Consider the following 22566-nt stretch of genomic DNA (forward strand, 5'->3'; position numbering starts at 1 on the left):
TTCTTTCTGCTGAATTTTTCCTATCACCATATAATATTTTTTAATCCTAAACAAAGAAAAAAGGCCATGGCCCTACTTTTCCTTCCAGCTGTTGCCCTGCTTTTTCCTTCCCTTCCAGCAAAACTGGAAAAGCGTGCATGTTCAGGGTCTCCAATCTCTCTCTTCCCACTCTCCTTTGAACCCCCTCAGGAAGTCAGGCCTTCCTCCCCACCAATTCATATTTGCTCTTGTCAAGGCGGCCGGTGACCTGCACGCTGCTGGATTGCAGGGCAACTGAGTGAGAGTAAATATTTTTACTTTTCCATAACATATCTTTGAGACACACAAAATTTCAATTCTGTATTCTTATAAGATGATAAACTGGCCTACTAAGAATTATGTGGTAAGAGTTTTGGTTACCATTTTATTGTTTACCTTAGGATTTTTTTAAAAAACAATAAAATGGTAGCCAAAATTCTTCCTCACAAGTGATCTTAGCTCAAGGTTTGATGACAGTAAAAAGGACCTCTCCTCACAAAAAGGCTAATTTTGAGATAAATGTATATTATTATTAGAAGATGATGGTGTATGCTGTCATGCCACATTTCCCCTATTCTGAAAGGTATAGGAGTCGTCAGCATGATGCTGAACAGTGTATTTAATCCTCTCTCCAGCTCACTTGACTGAGTAAATGAACTTTGGTTTTCTAACCAAAGTATCTAATATTGTCTTTTTCTCAGTTGTTAAACCTTTTTTCCTCGTTCCAGGTTCTTCCTGATGTATTTGATTAATAAAGATGAAACAGAGCACACAGGTCAGGTGAGAACTACCTTAATTAAGATAGAGCTTCCCCTTTCTACGTCAAGCCTCAGGAGAGCATAGGATATCTGAAATAGAAAGATGACCCCATTTGTCTCTTCTGTGCGTTTTCCCACTGCTTCCTGCATTGTTCCACCGTCTCTCTGTGACTTAAGAAGCCAAAATTCTCAGGCAACTCCCATCTATTCCAGAAGGCCCCCTGGTTATCCTTCCCAGCAAACAGTGACATTTTTCTAAACCCTGATAGTTGCTGCTTCAGGGCAGAATAGCTGGAGGTGGGGAGAACGTTACAGAGAAAAAGACAATGCAAAGCTGAGTGGGTGGTTCCAACAAAAAGCAGGAGCGTCAGAGTAAAATGGTGCGAGAGACAGCCTAAGAAAGCCAGCGACCTCCTGTGTGCGTGACACAGGGATGCGGAGGTGTGGGTGTGACGGTGTGCGTGAGAGTATGCGTCAGAGGGATTCTGTGACTAAGTATGAAAAAGAAGTGTAAAGACAGAGAACGGGGGAGGAAAAGGTAGCTTACCAAATATTCAAACATCATTGGATTCGTAGGAAGACTCCACGGCTCAGACCCTTGGTACCCAGATCTGGCCTTGGCTCTCTGGGCACCTGCCTAAGCGGGCACTCAGTGCTCCCTCGTCGTATATTCTGCCTTCTACCAGTTACAAATGGCATGGAGTCAACCCATTGCTAAATCTTTTAAGTATTTTTAGTGGCGATCATCGAGTTGGTTTCACTGTGGGGTTTTTTTGTTTGTTTTGGTTGGGGGGCGGTGGTCAGAAGAAGGGAGAAATGACTTCATGCTCCCAAAACAGCCTGAGCTGGGAACAGTGCAAGAAAGAATGTACCAGTTGGGCCTCATATTTATCCACATCAGTATTCCCAAAGGGAGACATAGAGAGGGATAATAAATTGGGTTCCAGCTTACTGTGGTTTATAAAGAAGTCTCCTTTGTTCCCGTTGTTTCAGGAATCTTATGTCTGGAAGATGTACCAAGAAAGGTGTTGGGATTTCTTCCCTGCTGGTGACTGCTTCCGGAAACAGTACGAAGATCAGCTTGGATAAATGGGAATGGAAGAAGCCTCCACCATTCTGGATGGTCAATAAAATCCTTCTCTTACAGTTCTGCAACACATTTGAAAAGTGACATTTCCTAAATGCCTCCCTTACAAGGAAGTGTTTGTTTGTTACCCATCTGTGATATTTTGGAATTGATTTGGCTTTTTGTACCTAATGGATGTACACTGTGCGAGATAACCTGTCAAAATGTTAAAAGAAAAAAGAGGATGGCACAGCTTCAAGGAAGCTCTAGTTGAAAGCCTTCAAGTTTCTCAGTTCTAACTAACTAGTTCGTTGGGATGGCACCACTGAGGGAAGGGCTAGAGAAGTAGGAAGTTTTGGATGCATAATACCTGGAATTTTAAACACTTGAATTCCACGTGATGGTACCCTACTAGTGACTCATGGTCTGAGCTACAAAAAAATCATTTTAACTGCAGTCTAATTTTTCCCATGGTACTTGCTAGTGAATGTATCCAGAATCAGCTTGAAAAGCTTTAAGCAGTTAAAGAAATAGAAAAAAAACAAACAAAAAAACCAACCGCCACTTTGTCGACACTGAAATATCGAGTAAGTAAGTGCCTTAAAAACCTCTTTAGATATAGCTATGCAAGTTTTTTACGTTTATGTTCGAGATGGACAGTTCCATTCATTAGTTGTGTTGATCTTCTTACTTTATGAAACTGCACTCAAAGGTTATTCATATGATTTTTTTTTTTCAGTAACAGCTTGTCAACTGCTGTTATTAGAGAAAAAAAGTACTGTACTGAAAATTCAGAAAAAATCTCAATCTTATGCCAAATTGCGTAACGCTTTATGGTCTCCCTTGTAAGTAGTGGAGCTGCTCTGTTTAGGTGAATCTCCTTAAATAAAATGAAGTGCCCACTGCAATAAAGTCATAATCACCAATTCATGGTTTGGCCTCTTGTAACGCAGCCTTTGTGGATGATTTACAACCACCCTGTGAGGCTGTGAAAAGGGACAGGAGACTAACAAACGGCCCACGGCTCCCGCACAAGAACGAAAGGAAAAAAAAAATCCACAGACCAGCGTTTGTTTATTTTGGCCAAATGCATGCCTGGTTGCTTAGCTCTCTTCATCAGCAGCACCTGCTATGCTGTAAAAATTGAGAGGAAGAAACTGGACACAAGGGCCGTAACATCTCCTGCCCTTAAGAAATCTATTCAATTACTAAGCCAGAGAACAAATGCAGCGAGCCTCTTACTGTTTCATTTCGGATTTGTTGAACATGGGGGAGGTAGGCATCTACTGCTAAGCGTGACAGCCACACGGGCTCGGGCTGTGCTTGTAAACCAGCTGTTCTGGAAGGACAGCCTTGGGCCCGCCTTCCCTTACAAGGCAACCAAAATTGGCTTCAGGCACTTTTCATTTTCTTTCTTTTTTTTTTTTTTTTTTCTTTCATCGTGTTTAGGAAATCATGCTGTCCAACCAATCTTCAAGCTCTTCCTCAGTAACATTTCTGGATATACTTGGTTGCTCAGATGCCACGTTCTTTTCTTCCAACGCAGACGGTTTTGCAGGATCTAAAAAAATAAAAGCAACGTTAACAACTTCACGCTAGTGCCAGAATCGAGGGTTAACGCTTCCCTGGGGTTTGATCCATGCTGGAAATCAGCCAAATTATTACTTTGCTCACGATAAGGGGAAATGTTCTATTATTTTCCTACTCCGTAAGAAGATCCAATAATACCTAAACAAATTCATAAATGGAGTAGAGATTTGCTCTTCTATTTATTTGGATGCTGAATTTCACAGTTCACTCGTTTTTTAAAAAGACTAACAAGCTTAGTTTCCTGGAAACTAAAGCTATTAAAGGGTCCTGAATGCAGTGTATGGACGGGGCAGTCACTAGACCTCTCCCTGTCGGATGGCCCACCATCTAACAGAACGTGCACAAATGAGGAAGTCTTCTTTTGTTAAAACGAAACAAAACAAAACAAAACAAACCAAGATCGAAATAGCAAGCAAGAAGCACAAAGAACTGGTCAACAGGCCTGTTCAGACAGTCGATTAAAAGGTCTGCTGCTGCACAGCTGAGGCCGTGAGTATCGAAATGCCTTTTACAGCACGAGTTCAATTTGCAGCCCCGGGTTTACGATTGCAATCAGGCAGGTAGCAGCTTTGGAAGCCCAGTATATCGAGTGAGAGCAACGTTGTCAGAAAGGTCAGCTCAGGGGGAAGCAGAGATGTGAGCACAGAAATAGATGTCAGTGGACAAGGCCAGATCGATGTCAGACACTGATGAAGATGTGTAGGGATGTGACAGAGGTGAAGCTATTCTCAGGAAAACACCAGACTCGAGAAGATGGATGGGGAATAAAATGAAAACCATACCTGTTTCTTCTTGGGCCACCTCCTCATCTTTCTCAGATTCCAGGTCCTGAGCTGTCTGGTCTGCTAAGATGTCACCTCTCTCTTTTACAGACGCATCTAAATTAAGCAGCAGATCTAGTTCTTCTTCCAAATCGTCTGCTGCCGACTGCAGTGGGGAAGTAGGGTTCTGAGAACCCTTGGCAGGGCCCAGTCCTAAGCTGTCTTTACCCAGGTACATGGGGCAGCCAGCGGCAGCAGATTTCAGCTCAGAGATGGACCCCTTTCCTCCAGGCCCCAAAGGTCCCTTTAACTGCATCCCCAGTCCCCTGCCATCATTATTTCTCTTTGGTTTCACCTGAGGAAGCTCCAAAGGAAGGGCAGTCTGAAAGAGAAGCACAATATCTGAGTTAATGTGAGTCCTGCCGTATTTGCTTAAGCAGAAATTAAAGCAAAGGAAGCCATCAGACTTTGTGGAGTAGGAAACTCAATTCAGACAGGAAGGTCACAAAGTGTCTCCATCCAGGTCCTGCCAGCACCCCTCTTACTGCTGCAGGGGTAAGTGTGGGAGACCTCCCTACTGTGCCCACCTCAGCCATGTGCCAGTCTGCTCAGAGCTGAAATCAAAAGGGCTGTGCATTCCTGTCACCAGCCTGAGAATGGACAGTCCTGTAGGTCTATGTGAATGTATACTTAAGCCTGCGACGAGGCAAACATTTGTAAAAGTCACCGAGAAGTAATTAGCAAGTCGGATCTGTTCACTGTACTAAAATGCACAAATATAGGAGATGAAGGAACAAATTCACCAAGAAGAAAAGAATGACCGTTAGTAACATTATTTGAGTAAAAACTGCCAGACAGGAAAGAAAACATTCCATTTGATTACATTTGTAAAAACTCCCCAAACAGGCAAAACTAATCTTGAGTATGAGAAGTCAGGATGGTGGTTTTAGGGAAGTATTGCCTCGGGGGGTGGGGGGAGGTTCTGGGTGGTGGCAGCGTTCTGATTCTTGATCTGGATGCTGATTCCATGGTTGTAAAGACTTAACGCATGCACTTCTCTATATGCTATAATTTAATAAAGTTAAACCCTCCCCCCAGGTGACTGTAATGTAGAGGAAGGCTGGGAACCACAGTTCTGGAGGGAGGCCTGTGGTGACCAGCCTGGCATCAGTGGGTAGGTTCAGAAGGAGCGTCAGCTGCTATTGGAGGTGTTGTCCCCTTATTTGTACATTTAAGCATCCTGAGCAGATCCAGTTTGCTAATAACTCCTTAGGGCTTTTAAGACCGTATGGCTTTACACGTGAACTTAAATATTCATCCAGCGTCGTCAGTGTGCAGGGCGAATATGGGATGTGGTCCCCTATTCTAATCCTGGAATCATTCAGCTGGTCTGCACTGGCTGTCTGGCATTGTTTTTGTTTGTCTGTTAACTCCCCAGGTGAGTCTAACATGCAAACACAGTTGAGAATAACTGCTCTACCTCATGGGAGGGGTTGGTATTTGAAAACCTGGCTAGATAGTCAAAAGTTACTATTTACAAAAGTACCATTATTTTATATCTTTCCTCTGAGGCCTGCCTCTGACAACATCATCCTTCACTTTCAAATGCTCACAACACTTCCCGTTTCTCTCCTCAATCCTGGGGCCCCCATCACCTTCATGTCAATGTTCCCCTGATGTGTTCTGTTAACCACTCCTCATTGTGTGGGATCAAACCAAGTATGTCAGGACTTTGACCATCTCTGGACAGCCAGAGGAAGAGGCGCGCCCACCCAATCACTAAGACAAGCCCCAATACCCCCCAAACGCTCCTAAAGAAGTCCCAGGGTGATTCCCCATCAGAGGCAAATGCTATCCTCTCTACTTCTCTGCTCCTAAGTGTCCTCCAGCCCTGAATTCTACTTGCTGCCCTAAATTTGACCTAAGTGCCACAGAGACAACTGGGTGGATACCTACTGATGCCTGCCTATGCTCAGGCTTAGTTAGTATCACATTCAGCTGCAGAACAACACTGATCATTTTAGTTGCTGGCATTCTATTTACAACTAGTACTGCCCAGGGTTTCACTTTTTAACAAAATCCAATCTAGCCACAATTAAATTTCAAAGTTCCTTCTGGTATAGCCCTTGGGCCCCTCCTCTCTTAGCCGATTCAATGGCTCCTCTCTTAGCTACCTTACACTGATATCTCCCAAATTTATATTTCCAACCCTTGATTCTGAACTATAAATTTCTATATCCAATGGACTTATATTTTCACTTTGACATCTCAGAAACACAAACCCATAATGTCCAAGCCTCACCCTTCCTGATACTAGCCACCACTGAGTTGCACAGGCTGGAAAACCTAGAAAATTCTTTCCCTGCTCCCTCTCCATTTCCAGTATTTCACCAAGTCCTGTTAATTTTACTTCTGTAATACACCTCTTGGTAAAGTCCAGTTCCCTGCCATCTCTACCCTCATTAGCCTGGTCCAAGCTACAGTATTACTCACCTGAACCGTGCAGCAGCCTCCTAATTTGCCTCCCCTCATCCACTCTACTTTTGCATGGGTGTGCATGTACAGATTGACCCTAAACACAGACACCCCAATACAGTCCTCTCTCCATTCTGCAGCCAGAATATTCTTTGTTACTGTTATTATTATTAGCACAGCTGTTTATGCAGATCTGATTGGGTCACTCTTCTTTAAATCCCAACTCAAATGTTCGTATACTTTGGATCTCGGCTTATCTGTCACTTCCTTCAGGAAAGCCATTCCTAATCACACCAAAGTCGATCAGGTTCACTATTACATATTCTCACAGCATACTGTACTTCCCCTTCACAGGACTTATAATTTGATAACTTGATTAATACCCATCTTTCCCAATAGATTAAGCTCCATGAGGGCAGGAACCATGCCTGTCTGTTCACCACTGTAACCTTAGTGCCTAACACAAAGCCTGGCACATACACATTTTGAGTACAATACAAGCCAGATTCTATACTTTTACATTTCATTCAATTCTATTACATTTGATCCTTTAAAATGTTTCAAATATAAAATGAAAACAAAACAAAACAAAACAAAACCTTTAGAAAGTATTTCATTCTCCCTCGAAACTTTACGAAATTCTACCTGATACAAAACGCTCAGCTTGATGAAAGGAAAAGCTGAGTCTGAAACATCCTGCCGGGGGATATTTTTCATTCTTCTTCTCCTGCCCTAATTCATACCAGCCTCAGGATGCTGTCAGGGTTTTTACCTGGACCAATTCAGCAGCAACATTGAGTCGGAGTGAGAGAGGCAGTTCTTGAAGGGCTCGAACCAGTGACTCACAATCCACATAAAATGCTGAATTCTATATAAAAAAAAAAAGATAGATTAGTGATCAAGATGATTACATATGACCTTTCAGAAATAAAAGCACAGGATGATAGGTAGTAACTGTAAAGAAATCATCTATTACTTTTAGCTGGGAGTAATCAGATCATAAATCACACTTGATATGGTTCTAATTTCTACCATCTCTGCATTAAGATAAGCAAAACCAAAACCGCCTTCTTGAGCCACAGCTCAGGCTGCCAGAGCAGCAGCAGGGTGGTGATCCCCTCACATCAAGACTGCATGGAGGGGCTTCCCTGGTGGCGCAGTGGTTGAGAATCTGCCTGCCAATGCAGGGGACACAGGTTCGAGCCCCGGTCCAGGAAGATCCCGCATGCCGTGGAGCAACTAACCCTGTGCGCCACAAGTACTGAGCCCGCGTGCCTAAAGCCCGTGCTCCGCAACAAAAGAAACCACCGCAATGAGAAGCCCGCGCATCACGATGAAGAGTAGCCCCCGCTCGCCGCAACTAGAGAAAGCCCACGCACAGCAACGAAGACCGAACAAAACCAAGATAAATAAATTTATTAAAAAAAAAAAAAAACTGCATGGAAACCTGGAACCTGTGGATGCTCTTGGAATTACTGAAAAAAATTCAAAGCACTTAATGAAATCTAACTGGACATCTCCCCCAGACTCAGATGGCTGGCCTTCAGGAGAGCAGGGAAGAGCTATCTCACCGGTCAGATGGGGATGACAGTCACGGCCAAAGAAGCCCATGAGGTATACGCTTCTCTCTCTTCCAACCAGAAAGCAGAGGATGGGAACTTACCCTCCAGCTGGCAGCACTTTGTGTGAGGCCAACACTAAAAGTCCCTTGAACTCCCTTCCCGTGCATAGACGCAAAATCCCGTCCAGGCAATGCCCTCACAAATTGACCGTATCTGAGAAAACGTTCCAGGTTATCGCATGACCCCTAACAGCTGCTTCTAGGTGCCCTGGCCACCCAAGAGAGGGAAAAACTGCAAGGTGGCTGCCACATTAGAGGCAGACACCGTGGACTACCTTGTCTACCAAGGGCTATCACAGACCCAGGCAGAACCATGACTTACGCTGCAATCACTGATTTCAAGTTAGAGAAGAACACCCAGGGGTCATGGAGTCTAATCTCGAGTCCACTGTAAGGATGTCTTGGGTAGATGGGTTTATAATGACTGGAGGTGGGGAGTCATTCCTGGTGCTCTCAAGTAGAGCGCCAACACTAAATCCAGACCCACTCAAACCCCTGAGCCTCCCAACGGCAGTACACAGGGATCAAAAGAAGCAATATAGCTTTTCAACTGCCCTTCTGAAAGTTTCCGGAGATGGCTAGCTCTAAGGTAAGCAAGGTTGGCAGCAGCAGATGTGGCCCCTCACCCTGGAAAAAAAGGAACTTACATCTAAAAACATAGAGTATTTAGGGAGCAGGATGGAGGATAACAAAGCAGGAGAGTGGGAAATGCACTACATGCGCAGGTCTTGCCTCGGTCCTGCACTCAGCACATCAAGTGCTTGATCAAGACCAGCATGGCCAGTCTTTGTTTCGAAGTTTGGAGAAGACCTCTCAAAGCACTAGAAAAGTGTGATCCTGAATGCTTAACCCACGAGTAAGTCGCCACATTACAAACTGGAAATCTCACCCTTCCCACTGCCAAGGTGTCTGCAAAGTCACCCGGGTAGACCCCCTGCTTTCAGCCTATAAAAGAGCGAGAACTTTCCATCCACGATGCCTGCCAACCATTCACCTGCTGCTGTCTCAGCTCTCTAGAGAAGGACCGCTGAGACGTGCTGGGGTCCAGCTAGAAGTACCCAAACTTCCTCCCCTCTTTTGCATCATGTGTGACATGGCTACAAGGTATATCGTTAACAATGAAGAATCTGTGAGATCCAGGGAATGGCCAGGCTGTGCTTATGTGCTGAGTCCCAAGTGATGGCCCTTCAGCTGCTGGAGTGTCTCTGTTCCCCATGTCTCCAATTCCCACCCACCATCCAAGGCCCAGGTGACAGGGCACCACCTCCATAAGGACCTCAAGACACTTCAGCCCAGCACAGTGATTTCTCCTCGTCTCCCTGCAGCAGTCCTAGAGCCTAGAACCGACCATCGAACACCACCATGTAAAAAGACTTCCCCTTCTTTGTCACCAGTTTGTCCCCTAAAGGGCTAAAGCTGAAGGCCTTAGATATAAAGGGAGCTGAAGTGAATTGCTTGTAATAGTAAAGTGTGAATTTGAAAATAGATTTAATTGGAATAACCACCATGAATTAGCTTTTTTGCTCCATGTTGTAAGTAACTGGTGGGTCATCTCTGCCCGGAGAGCCCCATCCCCACCTCCACCTGGCCAACCCTGACAGTCACTCACAGTTGGAGCATGCAACCTGGCCACCCCAGTGCCTCCTCTCCTGCAGACTCGGAGGCTGGGAGCAGGAGGCCAGCCTTGACTGTTAGAACAAAGTCCCTCCACCCCACTTCTCCGCCATCAGTGTGTGCACAGACTCGGTGGTGAGAATCTATTCTGGAAGGTTCCTCCCTGTCCAGGAACCCAATCAGACTCCGAGTCTCAGTGTCTGTGTAAAGGTACACCATTTGGTGAGGAACGAACCTACTAGAAACTCCACTTACAGCCTCTGATCAGACCACTGCACCTTCCTCAAGAGCTACAGCACTCACTGCCCACATTCATTTAGGGACTCAGGGACCACGGGGACACTTTACAGTGGAAGTGCCCAGATCAAGTGACACTTTAGAGAAAGCTGGGGTGCTTTCCATGGACAGAGCGTCAGGCCTCATTCAGAACTGCGCTCTCAGGGGTGGGCCTGAGTGTCTGTTCCCTTAAGAGCCACGCACTCAGGGACCACGGCGTGCCACCCAGTGCTCAGTGGTTGCTTGAGGAAGCTCTGCTGACTAAATAAGTCACTAGTCAACACAACTGAAAAATGGAATGAAAAAAAAGCTTCAGATGATTTTCAAAAAATAATGGACCTATTTTTTTCACCCTCAGTTCTCCTCCCACCCATTCCCTCCTCACATGTCCCCACACTGTCCAAAGGACAGGGCTGAAAACCCAACTCATGGATCGAAGGGACCAACTCCCCTGTGGTAATGGGGCCAACACGGCCGAAGCAGGGACCCTGACGGCCAGGCCATGTTCCCCTCACCCTGCATGTGAGCCACAGAGACACGAAGGCAAGTCACACGGACAGCACTGGGCCCTCTCCCATCAGGGTGCCCTTTGGGGCCTCCGCCAGGACCCACTGGCAAACTCCTGACTGCCTCATGTCACTGGCTGTGCTGGGGACAGGGGAGCACATGAGGAATGAATGATAGATAGATAGATAGACAGACAGATAGACAGACAGACAGACAGGTAGATAGACAGACAGATAGATTCTTCTCTTCTTTTTCTCTCTCAAGTAAGCAGAAATAAAGAGAACCGAGTGAGGAGAGATGTGGGACACAAAACAGTGCCGATGGCGAAGTGATGAATTCAGTTTGGGATGTGTCCTGCTAATACCTCAACTCAAGATGCACACAACCAAGCTTGCCTTCTCTTGCTCCATCAGTCATCACTGCTCACCTCATCAGCGTGCTGGGAAGCTTAGCGCCCCTGCGCGTCCTTCTTGTCCTCATGTCTCACGTCTGGCCCGTGACGCAATCTACCACGTCCTCCGCTGCAGTCCCATCTGCCAGGGAACCGTCTTCCCTCTCACGGCCCATGCTGTCGGCCCACGTCCCCTCCCGTTCACCCAATGTAATATCCTCCTACCTGCTCTCCCAGCCTCCAGCCTCTGACCTCCTCAGTCCCTCCTTCCCAATATTGCGGAGGTCCAGTCTAGCCATTTCCATTTTCTTGCTAAACAAAACTTTTGCTAACAAGTAACAGTAGTAATGAGAGCTAATTTTGAGTGTTTCCTCTATGTCAGGAACTACACAGAAGGACTTTTATTTATAATCTAATATAATCCTCATGACAGCTCTGAGTTACATTTTATTATTAGTTCCATTTTACAGATGAGAACTCGGATTTACACTCAGGTTTGCGTCTCTGAAGTCTATGCTCTGACCCACAGGCTAAACTGCCCCTAGATAAAAATGAAGACCAAAGCACTGGTACTAAGTGGCCCAGACCCACCCTGGAAGCCGCCTCTTCTGAGAATCCACACTCCAGCTCCACGCCAGCTATGCCCCTGACTCTGAGCACAGCCCTGGTCTTTCAGATCTCCTCATCATTCTCCTGTTGTTCCCCAGACAGAACCTACCAGAACCATACTCATCCACCAAGGCCCATTCAAATGATCTTTATCCCATGCTCCTACTCTCAATCACTTCCAGCCCAAAGCAGCTTTCTTCCACAGTATTATGTTCATTCATTTATTATACCACTTACTTTATGTTGCATTCTTTTTCATTTATCATGTAAATATTTACCAATCATCTACTATGTGTCAGCCACTGTGCTAAGGTAAGGGGCCTCGGGCGATGAACAAGCATAGTCTCTGTCTCATTCATCTTCCAATAAGCTACATCTAATAAAATATCTAATAAAGAACATGTGTTTTGATAAATGAAGAACCTTAGAATTATCTGAAACTCTCAGGATAACAAAATGTTCTCTGATAGCCAACATGGTTCAAAGGAGTTGAAATGTGAGTTGTTTGGCTTTCACTGAATTCCTGCATGGTCTGCATTCGTCTGTTTACAACTTGTCCTAGAATTCTAAACCATACTCAGGTACATGCCCAAACAGACCCAAGCAAAAACAAATATTTTTAATTCCCAAATTTTTCTATATTATAAAACATACTCTTTGTACAGTGACAGGAAGTCATTTTACAAGTCACTTCCCTCCCCTTTGTCTTTAAGTCAATGTCCATCCCAAACAACTGAACGTGACGCCAGCCCACCTGGGGGTGTGAGCCACCTACTGTGTGTGTACTGAGCTGACAGCAGAATGGGGAGGAAGGTCCCGCCCTTTACCCGTCAGGTCTGCTGCTCGCTCTCCTGTCTGAAGCTGTGGGCAGGCTTGTCTGATCACTGTATCAGATAGTATGCTCCAGCCCTGGAGTCGGAAGCATATGCCACGCCAGCACTTACTCATTCTCTGTGCATTTTAAAAAGGGAGAGAATACCTGTCGTCTCTCGTACGGAAAGATGCAGTGAAATCCTGCCTGGAGAATCATCAAAACTCCTTGGGAAGAAAATATGGCAGGAATACAAAGCAAATAAAGTGTGTGGGTGTTATGGATTCACTGAAAGACTTCTATGCTACTTGTTCTTATTTTACAGCTTTATTCTCCTAATTATAGAAGAAGAGTTATTTAAAACTATAAAGTTAAGGATTTTCTTACCTAACACCAAAAACAGTGTGGGAGAAAAAAATTAATTCTCAAGCCTAAGATGAATTTTCACAGAAAGGGAAAAGAAGGAAGGCCAAATGGCAAAGTAATCCACTCAAAATCGTGACTATAAACTTTCAGCCCTGCAACCCAGTCTATATGAACTATAGTCATATATGAGCTATATAAGTAGTTCACATAGATGGCCAGGTATAAAGATCAACTCCAGCTCCAAGAGCCTGTATAATTTAAGCTCCCTGAAATCCTTCTGAGCAATTTAGGTAACTGAGGCTGAACTCTACATGAATTACTAGACTCTTCTCTATGTGAAGTCTCCATTTCAACAACAATGTGAAAGGTGTTGGTCTTCAGCCCTGAGAAGAGCCAATCCACATTCCAGACAGAGCTTCACCTTACCTGTTTGGGGCACGAAGCTTCACTATCCCACTCTTTCTCCTCCGCAAACCGGAACTGTGAGAAGGAGTCCCCTGGGAATAGAAAAAACATACAATTTTATGTCAAAGCTAAAGGAGAACACTCAGTTCTCTCAATTTCCCTTTGGGAGTAAAAGTGCTGTTTCTGAAGAGCTGACCATCCCAAACTCAGTGATATCATTCAATAGAAGGTCCTGGCTTCTGCATCTTTCCACATCACCTGTGCCTAGTGGGTACTTGAAAATATTATTGGCAACTGTATTCATTGCTTCATTCAACTCTCAATAAGCCACCATCCTACATGCTTCTTGAGAGACAACTGAACAGTCCAGGCCTGCAGACCATGGCCATCTCCCCATATTTAGCATATTTTCATCTCATCTGCTTAATGTATGCAAGGAAACATATTTATGATTTTGGGGGTGGGCACAGCAGAAAAGGAAGGAGAAAAACAGAAATGAAGGAAAGCAGTTCTCAACTGATCCACAATATGACAGACTTAAAATATCTCTTTGAGGCGAGGTTACCAATCTCAACCATCACTCTAAAAATCACCTGGTTAGAATGTCAGATACAAAATAAAACTCAAAGAATGTGCATTAGATTAGTTAATGTGAATCATGGTGCACTGCTCTGAGCTCTTGGAATAAAGGAAAATGAATCAAGATAAACAAGCTTGACAGATGATTCCGTACAGCGAGCTTTGACACAAAGCTTATTTTGTAAATATGTACTTATCTGGTTATTTGCATTAAGAATAGCCAATTTATAAATAATTATTTTTCCACCTAGCTTTCAGGATCCTCCAGAATGTGATCCTACCTCATTAACCCACATTTGCTTCCTATTTCTTGGCTTCCTGCTCCCGAGTCAGCCTCTCTTCACATTCTGAACGTACTTCATTTTCTACCCTATCCTTATTTCTTTTTTAATCCTTCTCCCTTGTCTGGAAGGCCCACATACTTCTACCCATTCATATCCTATTTATACTTTAAGACTCAGGTACAGGCCCACTTTCTCCTCCTATGATATCTCTCAGGTTATTTAACCATAGAATCCATTCTTTACTTCTAACTTAAAAGAGGGGGAAAAGAAGTGAAGAATTCTGAATTAAAGAGACAAAGATAAAATCAGAATATAAACCATACCCCCAGCATTTCCAAAACACATGGATCATAACATTTTAACACTTGACAAGATCAAATTCTAGGTAAAAAAGACCAAGAACATCACTCTTTATCAGGAGAAAGGGTAAAATCACTACCATTAGTCATTGGCAAATCAACTTGATCCCTCAAAAATTATGATATAAAGAACCTGAATAATATAATTAATAATGTCTTGTCTGTGCATGTGGATGTATAAGTGTATTGTGATTATATGTGGGTACTTTATAAATATTTGTGCAATATTAATATTTTAAAAGGACAATAGAAAGGCTACAAAAAACCTTTAAAAAAATCCTAAAATGTAGCAGTCATACAAACCATATTTGCTGGTGATAAACATTTGTAGCACATATAGGCAAAGAGCCTGTCTCTTACATACAAAGAGAGCTTTTGCAAATCAACCAGAACAAAACCACCTAGTAGGAAAACAGGAAAAGGGGTGAGAATAAGAAATGCCAGCAGCTAATATATATATGAAATAAATCGTGAATAAATTAAAAATCAATCTGGTAGATTTTTTAAACTTGGTTGAACAGCTGAATGCCTTACTCAATAGTGTTATTTTTGGCATTCCTGAACTTCTATATTAAGAATGATCCTATGATTACATAGATCCTATAATATGTAATCAGTACAAGATAACAGTAATACAAACAAGGCATGCTCTATGTATTTATTTTTAATACCTGAATATTCCACTTCAAATACAGGTAAAATTCCAACAGTGGTTAAATAGTTTGTTGCAAACCTATTCTCTTGCACTAAACAACTAGGAACACTGCCTCCCCCTCACTCCCTGCAAAAGAAAAAAAAAAAAAAATCTATCTGAAGACATTAGAGAGCTACCAAGACAGTCAGGGTATGAGGGACAACGGTCCCAGATTGAAGAGACGCACAAGGAGGTAAGTCTAGCATTTAGAACTACTTTTCCCTTTGAGGCATTTGTTAGTTTCCAAGGTGGTGCTGAGAGACTGAAAAACTGAGCATAAAGTAACAACCAGGAGGTTGTGGAGCTGCAGAGAGCTTCTGCTAGTCTTATGGTACTGGGTGGGCAAAAATGGAGTTCATGGCCCATGGGTGAGGAAGAGTCCTAGACAATCAAGACTTTCGGGTGAGACCCCTGAGGACTACATCTTAGAAGGAAGGATCAAGGAGGACTAGGACGGCTTTACAAAGTCTGAGGCAAAGCAGTGAATCAGCTCAATCTCTGATTCTGACTGAAAGAAGCAAAAGTTAATCCTTTTTGGAGGAAAATGACATTATCAATAACCTAGAATTATCTCTACTATATTTTATACACAGTATCCAAAATTCATTTAAAACCATCAGATGTATCAGGAGACGAGACCAAGATGACAGAAAACTAAGAGAGTGGGGAAAACAAACAAACAAACAAAACTCAATCAAAAAATGGGCAGAAGACCTAAATAGACATTTCTCCAAAGAAGACATACAGATGGCCAAAAAGCACATGAAAAGACGCTCAACATTGCTAATTATTAGAGAAATGCAAATCAAAACTACAATGAGATATCACCTCACACCAGTCAGAATGGCCATCATCAAAATGTCTATAAACAATAAATGCTGGAGAGGGTGTGGAGAAAAGGAAACCCTCCTACCCTATTGGTGGGAATGTAACTTGGTGCAGCCACTACAGAGAACAGTATGGGGGTTCCTTAAAAAACTAAGAATAGAATTACCATATAACCCAGCAATCCCACTACTGGGCATATACCCAGAGAAAACCGTAATTCAAAAAGACACAGGGCGCCCCAGTGTTCATTGCAGCACTATTTACAACAGCCAGGACATGGAAGTAACCTAAATGTCCATCAACAGAGGAATGGATAGAGAAGATGTGGCACATATATACAATGGAATATTAGCCATAAAAAGGAACAAAACTGGGTCATTTGTAGAGACGTGGATGCGCCTAGAGACTGTCATGCAGAGCAAAGTCAGAAAGAAAAACAAATATCGTATATTAACGCATATATGTGGAATCTAGAAAAATGGTATAGATGATCTTATTTGCAAAGCAGAAATACAGACACAGACTTAGAGAACAAACATGGATATCAAGGGTGGGGGTGGGATGAACTGGGAGATTGGGATTGATGTATATACACTATTGATACTGTGTATAAAATAGATAACTAATGAGAATCTACCGTATAGCTCAGGGAACTCTACTCAATGCTCTGTGGTGATCTAAATGGGAAGGAAATCCAAAAAAGAGGGGATATATGTATATGTATAGCTGATTCACTTTTCCTTACAGCAGAAACTAACACAACATTGTAAAGCAACTATACTCCAATAAAAATTAATTAAAAAAAAATTAAAAATAGAGTTGCCATATGATCCAGCAATCCCACTCCTGGGCATATATCCAGAGAAAACCATAATTCAAAAAGATACATGCACCCCAATGTTCACTGCAGCGCTGTTTACAATGGCCAAGACATGGAAGCCCCTAAAGTCCAGTGACAGATGAATGGATAAAGAAGATATAGTACAAATATACAATGGAATATTACTCAGCCATTAAAAAGAATGAAATATGCCGTTTGCAGCAACATGGATGGACCTAGAGATTATCATACTATGTGAAGTCAGACAGAGAAAGACAAATATTATATGATATTGCTTATATGCAGAATCTAAAAAAAATGATACAAATGAACTTATTTACAAAACAGAAACAGACTCACAGACTTAGAAAACAAACTTATGGTTACCAAAGGGTCGAGGGTTGGGGGGAAGGATAAACTGGGAGTTTGGGATTGACATATAAACACTACTATATTAAAAATAGATAACTAACAAGGACCTACTATATAGCACAGGGAATTCTGCTCAATATTCTGTAATAACCTAAATGGGAAAAGAATTTGAAAAAGAATATATATATATATACATATATATATATATATATGTATATATATATGTATATATATGTATATGTATAAGTGAATCACTTTGCTGTACATCTGAAAATAACACAACATTGTAAATCAACTATAGCCCAATATAAAATAAAAATAATTTTTTAAAAAAGAGACAATAGGAAAAAATCCAGTTATCAGACCCGGATCTTATGATTTGCAATGTAAAATTTTCAAAACTAGGAAAAACTATAAAATCACAATGACATCCATGAAGTCATTTTTTTTTCCTTTTCCATTATGGTTTATTACAGGATATTGAATATAGTTCCCTGTGCTATACAGTAGGACCTTGTTGTTTATCTATTTTGTATATATAATTGTTGGTATCTGCTAATCCCAAACTCCTAATTTATCCCTCCCCTGCCCCCTTCCCCTTTGGTAACCATAAGTTTGTTTTCTTTTTGTTTGTTTTTATAAATTTATTTATTTATTTATTTATTTTTGGCTGTGCTGGGTCTTCGTTGCTGTGCGCGGGCCTTCTCTAGTTGCAGCGATCAGGGGCTACTCTTTGTTGTGGTGCACGGGCTTCTCATTGCGGTGGCTTTTCTTGTTGCGGAGCATGGGCTCTAGGCACGCGAGCTTCAGTAGTTGTGGCACGTGGGCTCAGTAGTTGTGGCTTGCGGGCTCTAGAGCACAGGCTCAGTATTTGTGGCGCACGGGCTTAGTTGATCCGCAGCACGTGGGATCTTCCCAGACCAGGGATCAAACCCGTGTCCCCTGCATTGGCAGGCAGATTCTTATCCACTATGCCACCAGGGAAGTCCCCATAAGTTTGTTTTCTATGTCTGTGAATGTTTCTGTTTTATAAATGAATTCATCTGTATCATATTTTAGATTCCACACAAGTGATATCATATGGTAATTGTCTTCTCTTTCTGACCATGAAGTCATTCTTGATTGATACAAAATAAAGTATTCACATAAAAAATACAAAGAAAAGAAGAAAATGTTTGAGAAAAATAAGGTACTTTAAGCACATTTTGTTTATAGTAGTCAAACTCCAAAACAACACAATTTAAAAATCCTAATAAAGTACATAGGGGCTAATTTTGAAAAATAAGCTGGTTAAATGACTATTAAAGAATGCCAACCTCTCTAATCCTCTCATTGAAGATGAAAGTGTGTCCAGACTTGTCAAAATTATGACTCCTAGAATCAAGAGTACTCCTGGAAAACATGTTACCAAAATTCTCTTCTTATACTGAGACATGTACAGAACAATGGTGGTATTAGTAAATATGCTACTCCTATATCTTGTACATCAGACATTTGGACGTGCAGGAACAATTGGAGACTACCTTTAAATAAGACAGCGTGGTGCATTCACAATGCATTCAATTCTGCTCCTGCTTTATTCTCTGGCTGAGAGAGTTCCTGTCTCTCACACTAACAGAATGAATCAGAATGAAGAAGTATAGAATGGAACCCAGTGAAGAACAGGGAAAGCCAACTATTGTTGACAATGGAACAAACATGGTGAAATGTGTCTTACAAGTCATAAGCATTCAAAGTTTTGGTCACACTCACCAGCTGTGTGTTCAGAAAGTAATTATAGCACAGTGTAATGAACAGAACCAGAAAGCATAAAAGGAGTATAACACTTTCCTCCTCCTCCTTCAGCCAAAGACTAATTTCATGATGCATAAGAGGCTGTGGAACTGCCTTGCTGTGTACTTATACCATATCCTCAAACAAGATGGAGAAGAGCTAGTGCCTATTAAATAGGCTGCTTGAACAACAGCTACAAAATCCCATAATATTCTACTTTGCAGATAAGAATACAAAAATAGCAGGCCTGCTAAATCCAATGATTATTTATTAAGAAGTAATTTATTCATTAGAATCTGCTAAAAAAAAAAAGGTGGGGGGGAGGATTTGAACAAAACTGATGTACCTTGAGAGTTCACATTTTTCCTACATAATAAAAAGTCCCATGTCATTCTATTCCAACAAAGCTGAAGCTGGTGTACATGCAATGAAAGCTGAGATACAGGTGATATTGAAACAATTCTGTATATCTTGAAAGTCAACAACATTGCTCTACTGCCACATTTCTGGAGCCAAAATTAATGATGGATTTTTTTCAATCAACTCATTGTATAAAGCAGCAAAAATATTAGAAAGTTAGACATATGTGATCTTAAGTATGCTTCTGAAAATAGAAAGAATGTTTTGAGCAGTGCACAATGCACATGAAAAGATGTTCAACATCGCTAATTATTAGAGAAATGCAAATCAAAACTACAATGAGATATCACCTGACACCAGTCAGAATGTCCATGATTAAAAAGTCTACAAATAATAAATGCTGGAGAGGGTGTGGAGAAAAGGGAACCCTCCTACAGTGTTGGTGGGAATGTAACTTGGTACAGCCACTATGGAGAACAGTATGGAGGTTCCTTACAAAACTAAAAGTAGAGTTGCCATATGATCCAGTAGTCCCACTCCTCGGCATATATCTGGAGAAAACTCTAATTCAAAAAGATACATACACCTCAGTGTTCACAGCAGCACTATGTACAATAGCCAAGACATGGAAGCAACCTAAATGTCCACTGACAGATAAATGGATAAAGAAGATGTCGTGTGTGTGTGTATATGTGTGTATACACACACATATATATATACAATGGAATATTACTCAGCCATAAAAAAGAATGAAATAATGTCATTTGCAGCAACATGGATGGACCTAGAGATGATCATACTAAGTGAAGTAAGTCAGACAGAGAAAGACAAATACCATATGATATCACTTATATGTGGACTCTTAAAAAATTGATACAAATAAACTTATTTACAAAACAGAAACAGACTCAGACATAGCGAACAGACTTGTGGTTACCAAAGAGGAAAGGCTGGGGGAGGATAAATTAGGAGTTTGGGATGAGCAGATACAAACTATTATATATAAAATAAATAACAATGTCCTATTGCATAGCACAGGGAACTACATTCAACATCTTGTAATAAACCATAATGGAAAAGAATATGGGAAAAAAAGCAGTGCACAATGCTTCAATTTGGGGGATTCCTTCAATGAAACTCATGATCATCAAACAAATCTCCAAGTCTAGCAGTTAATGAGGAGATAAGTCTTCACCTAGCCTATTACCCAGTCTTTAACTAGTTACTCTTAGAGAGGACAAATTTAATTGCGAGGGGCACCATTACCCTCGACTATTCTGGTAGAACTAGCCAAAGAGTATTGTGCTCCTCTACCTACCTCAGCTAAGCTACCATCTATTTAGTATCATGAATGTGTAGGATGGTACAGTGACTGCAGGAACAATCTAACAGCAGAGGGTGGTGAGAAATGAGAATGCCTGTATATTGTCAAAAGTAAATCTGGTCACTAATAACTTTTATAATAACATTTCAATAGTTTTGTTGAAATTTCAGATTTTTTTCATGTATTCCAGCACATTCATTCTATGACAGTGATATTTAGCGTTAGCTTCAGCTGAATATGATTCAACACTTGACATTCTGGCCAAAATGTATATTTAATCTGCCTCCAATAGTGAATTACTAACATTCTATGAGGTCATTTTAAAAATACAATAGTTTATGTAATGTACAGTATGGTGACTATAGTTAATAATACTGTACTGCATAACTGAAACTTGCAAAGAGAGTAGATCTTAAAAGTTCTTGGGCTACCCTGGTGGCACAGTGGTTAAGAATCCGCCTGCCAATGCAGGGGACATGGGTTTGATCCCTGGCCCGGGAAGATCCCACATGCCGTAGAGCAACTAAGCCTGTGCACCACAACTACTGAGCCTGCGCTCCACAACTACTGAGCCCATGCGCCACAACTACTGAAGCCCGCACGCCTAGAGCCCGTGCTCCGCAACAAGAGAAGCCACCGCAATGAGAAGCCCACGTAGCGCAATGAAGAGTAGCCCTGTAGCGCAACGAAGAGTAGCCCCCGCTCACCCCAACTAGAGAAAGCTTGTGCACAGCAACGAAGACCCAACACAGCCAAAAATAAAAACAAATAAATTTTTTTAAAAAAAGATGTGTGCTTTATTAAAAAAAAAAGTTCTCATCACAAGAAAAATAAAATTGTAACTATGTATGGTGATGGATGTTAACTAGACTTATCATGGTGATCATTTTGCAATATATACAAATGTTGAATCATGATACTGTACACCTGAAAATAATGTTATATATATCAACTATACCTAAATTTAAAAAAATAATGTAGTTTTATATGTACTGACAAATGGAAAGATGCCCATTATCTCAACTGTTACATGAAAAAAATCAAGTTTTAGTGCAGTATGAATAAGATATATATATACACACACACAGATATACACACACACCTATGCACATACTATATATACACATATATGTGTGTATATATCACAAAAATATTAATATATGCATAGAAATAAGTGGAGATCATTAGATACCTATTTTAAGAATGATTCTCTTTCAGAGGGCGGGATTGAAGGAGACTTCCTTTCTGCATAATACATTTTCCAGTTGAATTTTCCTTTGTAAACAACAAACACATGTTATTTTTGGAACTGAGCCAAACAGAAGTAAGGCAATCTAGAAACAAAGCTGAAACTTCTTAAGGGCAAAGACCATCTCAGAATGCCTTTAAGACAAAACATCCATAGATCTCAAAAGCTGGAACAGCAGATGCATTCATTCTAACCCTCACTTTATAGAACAGTAAAGAGCCTTAGGTCAGGAGAGACTCAATGGCCTGACCAGCCAGTTAATGGCTGGACACCAAGACCTCTTGGCTCCTAACATTCATTATTATACCTATAACTAACAAAGCTCTTTCCACTATTTCCACTAGGCTTCTCAGCCATCTGAGTTCCCTAGGACAATAGAGATACTCAAATATTTTATGAAATCTGATATACTACTATTTGACGTGCTGACAATGTCTGAAGATATGAAAATCCAAAAACAAAGAATTCCTCATTTTAGGAAAGGAATCATTTCAGGGATTCCTTTAAATAAGTACTTTTAAAAAATAAGAGTGTTTCTATAGCCCTCTAAGTATTCTAATAGGGATAGCGTCAGAGAAATAAAGGTGATACACCAACTGTCGCTGTGTGGATGATACCCAGGATTCTCACTCTGCCTACTTTCTCAAAATTAGTCT

The 22566-nt window shown here is 41.6% G+C and overlaps 2 protein-coding genes across 4 annotated transcripts in view; one reads left to right on the forward strand and one right to left on the reverse strand.

The window, feature by feature from the left end:
- The window catches only part of RYR3 (ryanodine receptor 3), a 553341-nt gene extending 550573 nt beyond the window's left edge, over nt 1-2768 (forward strand). For all 3 annotated transcript variants that reach the window (XM_059913701.1, XM_059913702.1, XM_059913703.1), the window contains exons 102-103: nt 747-798; nt 1770-2768. In XM_059913701.1, the coding sequence (XP_059769684.1) occupies nt 747-798; nt 1770-1865 (148 nt within the window). In that variant the 3' untranslated portion in view covers nt 1866-2768. The remainder of the gene's footprint in view (nt 1-746; nt 799-1769) is intronic.
- A 129-nt stretch (nt 2769-2897) lies between these two features.
- AVEN (apoptosis and caspase activation inhibitor) overlaps nt 2898-22566 on the reverse strand; it is a 186608-nt gene continuing 166939 nt past the window's right edge. The window contains exons 3-6 of the mRNA XM_059913705.1: nt 13290-13360; nt 7441-7536; nt 4215-4575; nt 2898-3403 (exon numbers count right to left, since the gene is read on the reverse strand). Of these exons, the coding sequence (XP_059769688.1) occupies nt 3288-3403; nt 4215-4575; nt 7441-7536; nt 13290-13360 (644 nt within the window). The 3' untranslated portion in view covers nt 2898-3287. The remainder of the gene's footprint in view (nt 3404-4214; nt 4576-7440; nt 7537-13289; nt 13361-22566) is intronic.

Source organism: Balaenoptera ricei, chromosome 2 (genome assembly GCF_028023285.1).
Source record: "Balaenoptera ricei isolate mBalRic1 chromosome 2, mBalRic1.hap2, whole genome shotgun sequence".
Taxonomy (NCBI): Eukaryota; Metazoa; Chordata; class Mammalia; order Artiodactyla; family Balaenopteridae; genus Balaenoptera; species Balaenoptera ricei.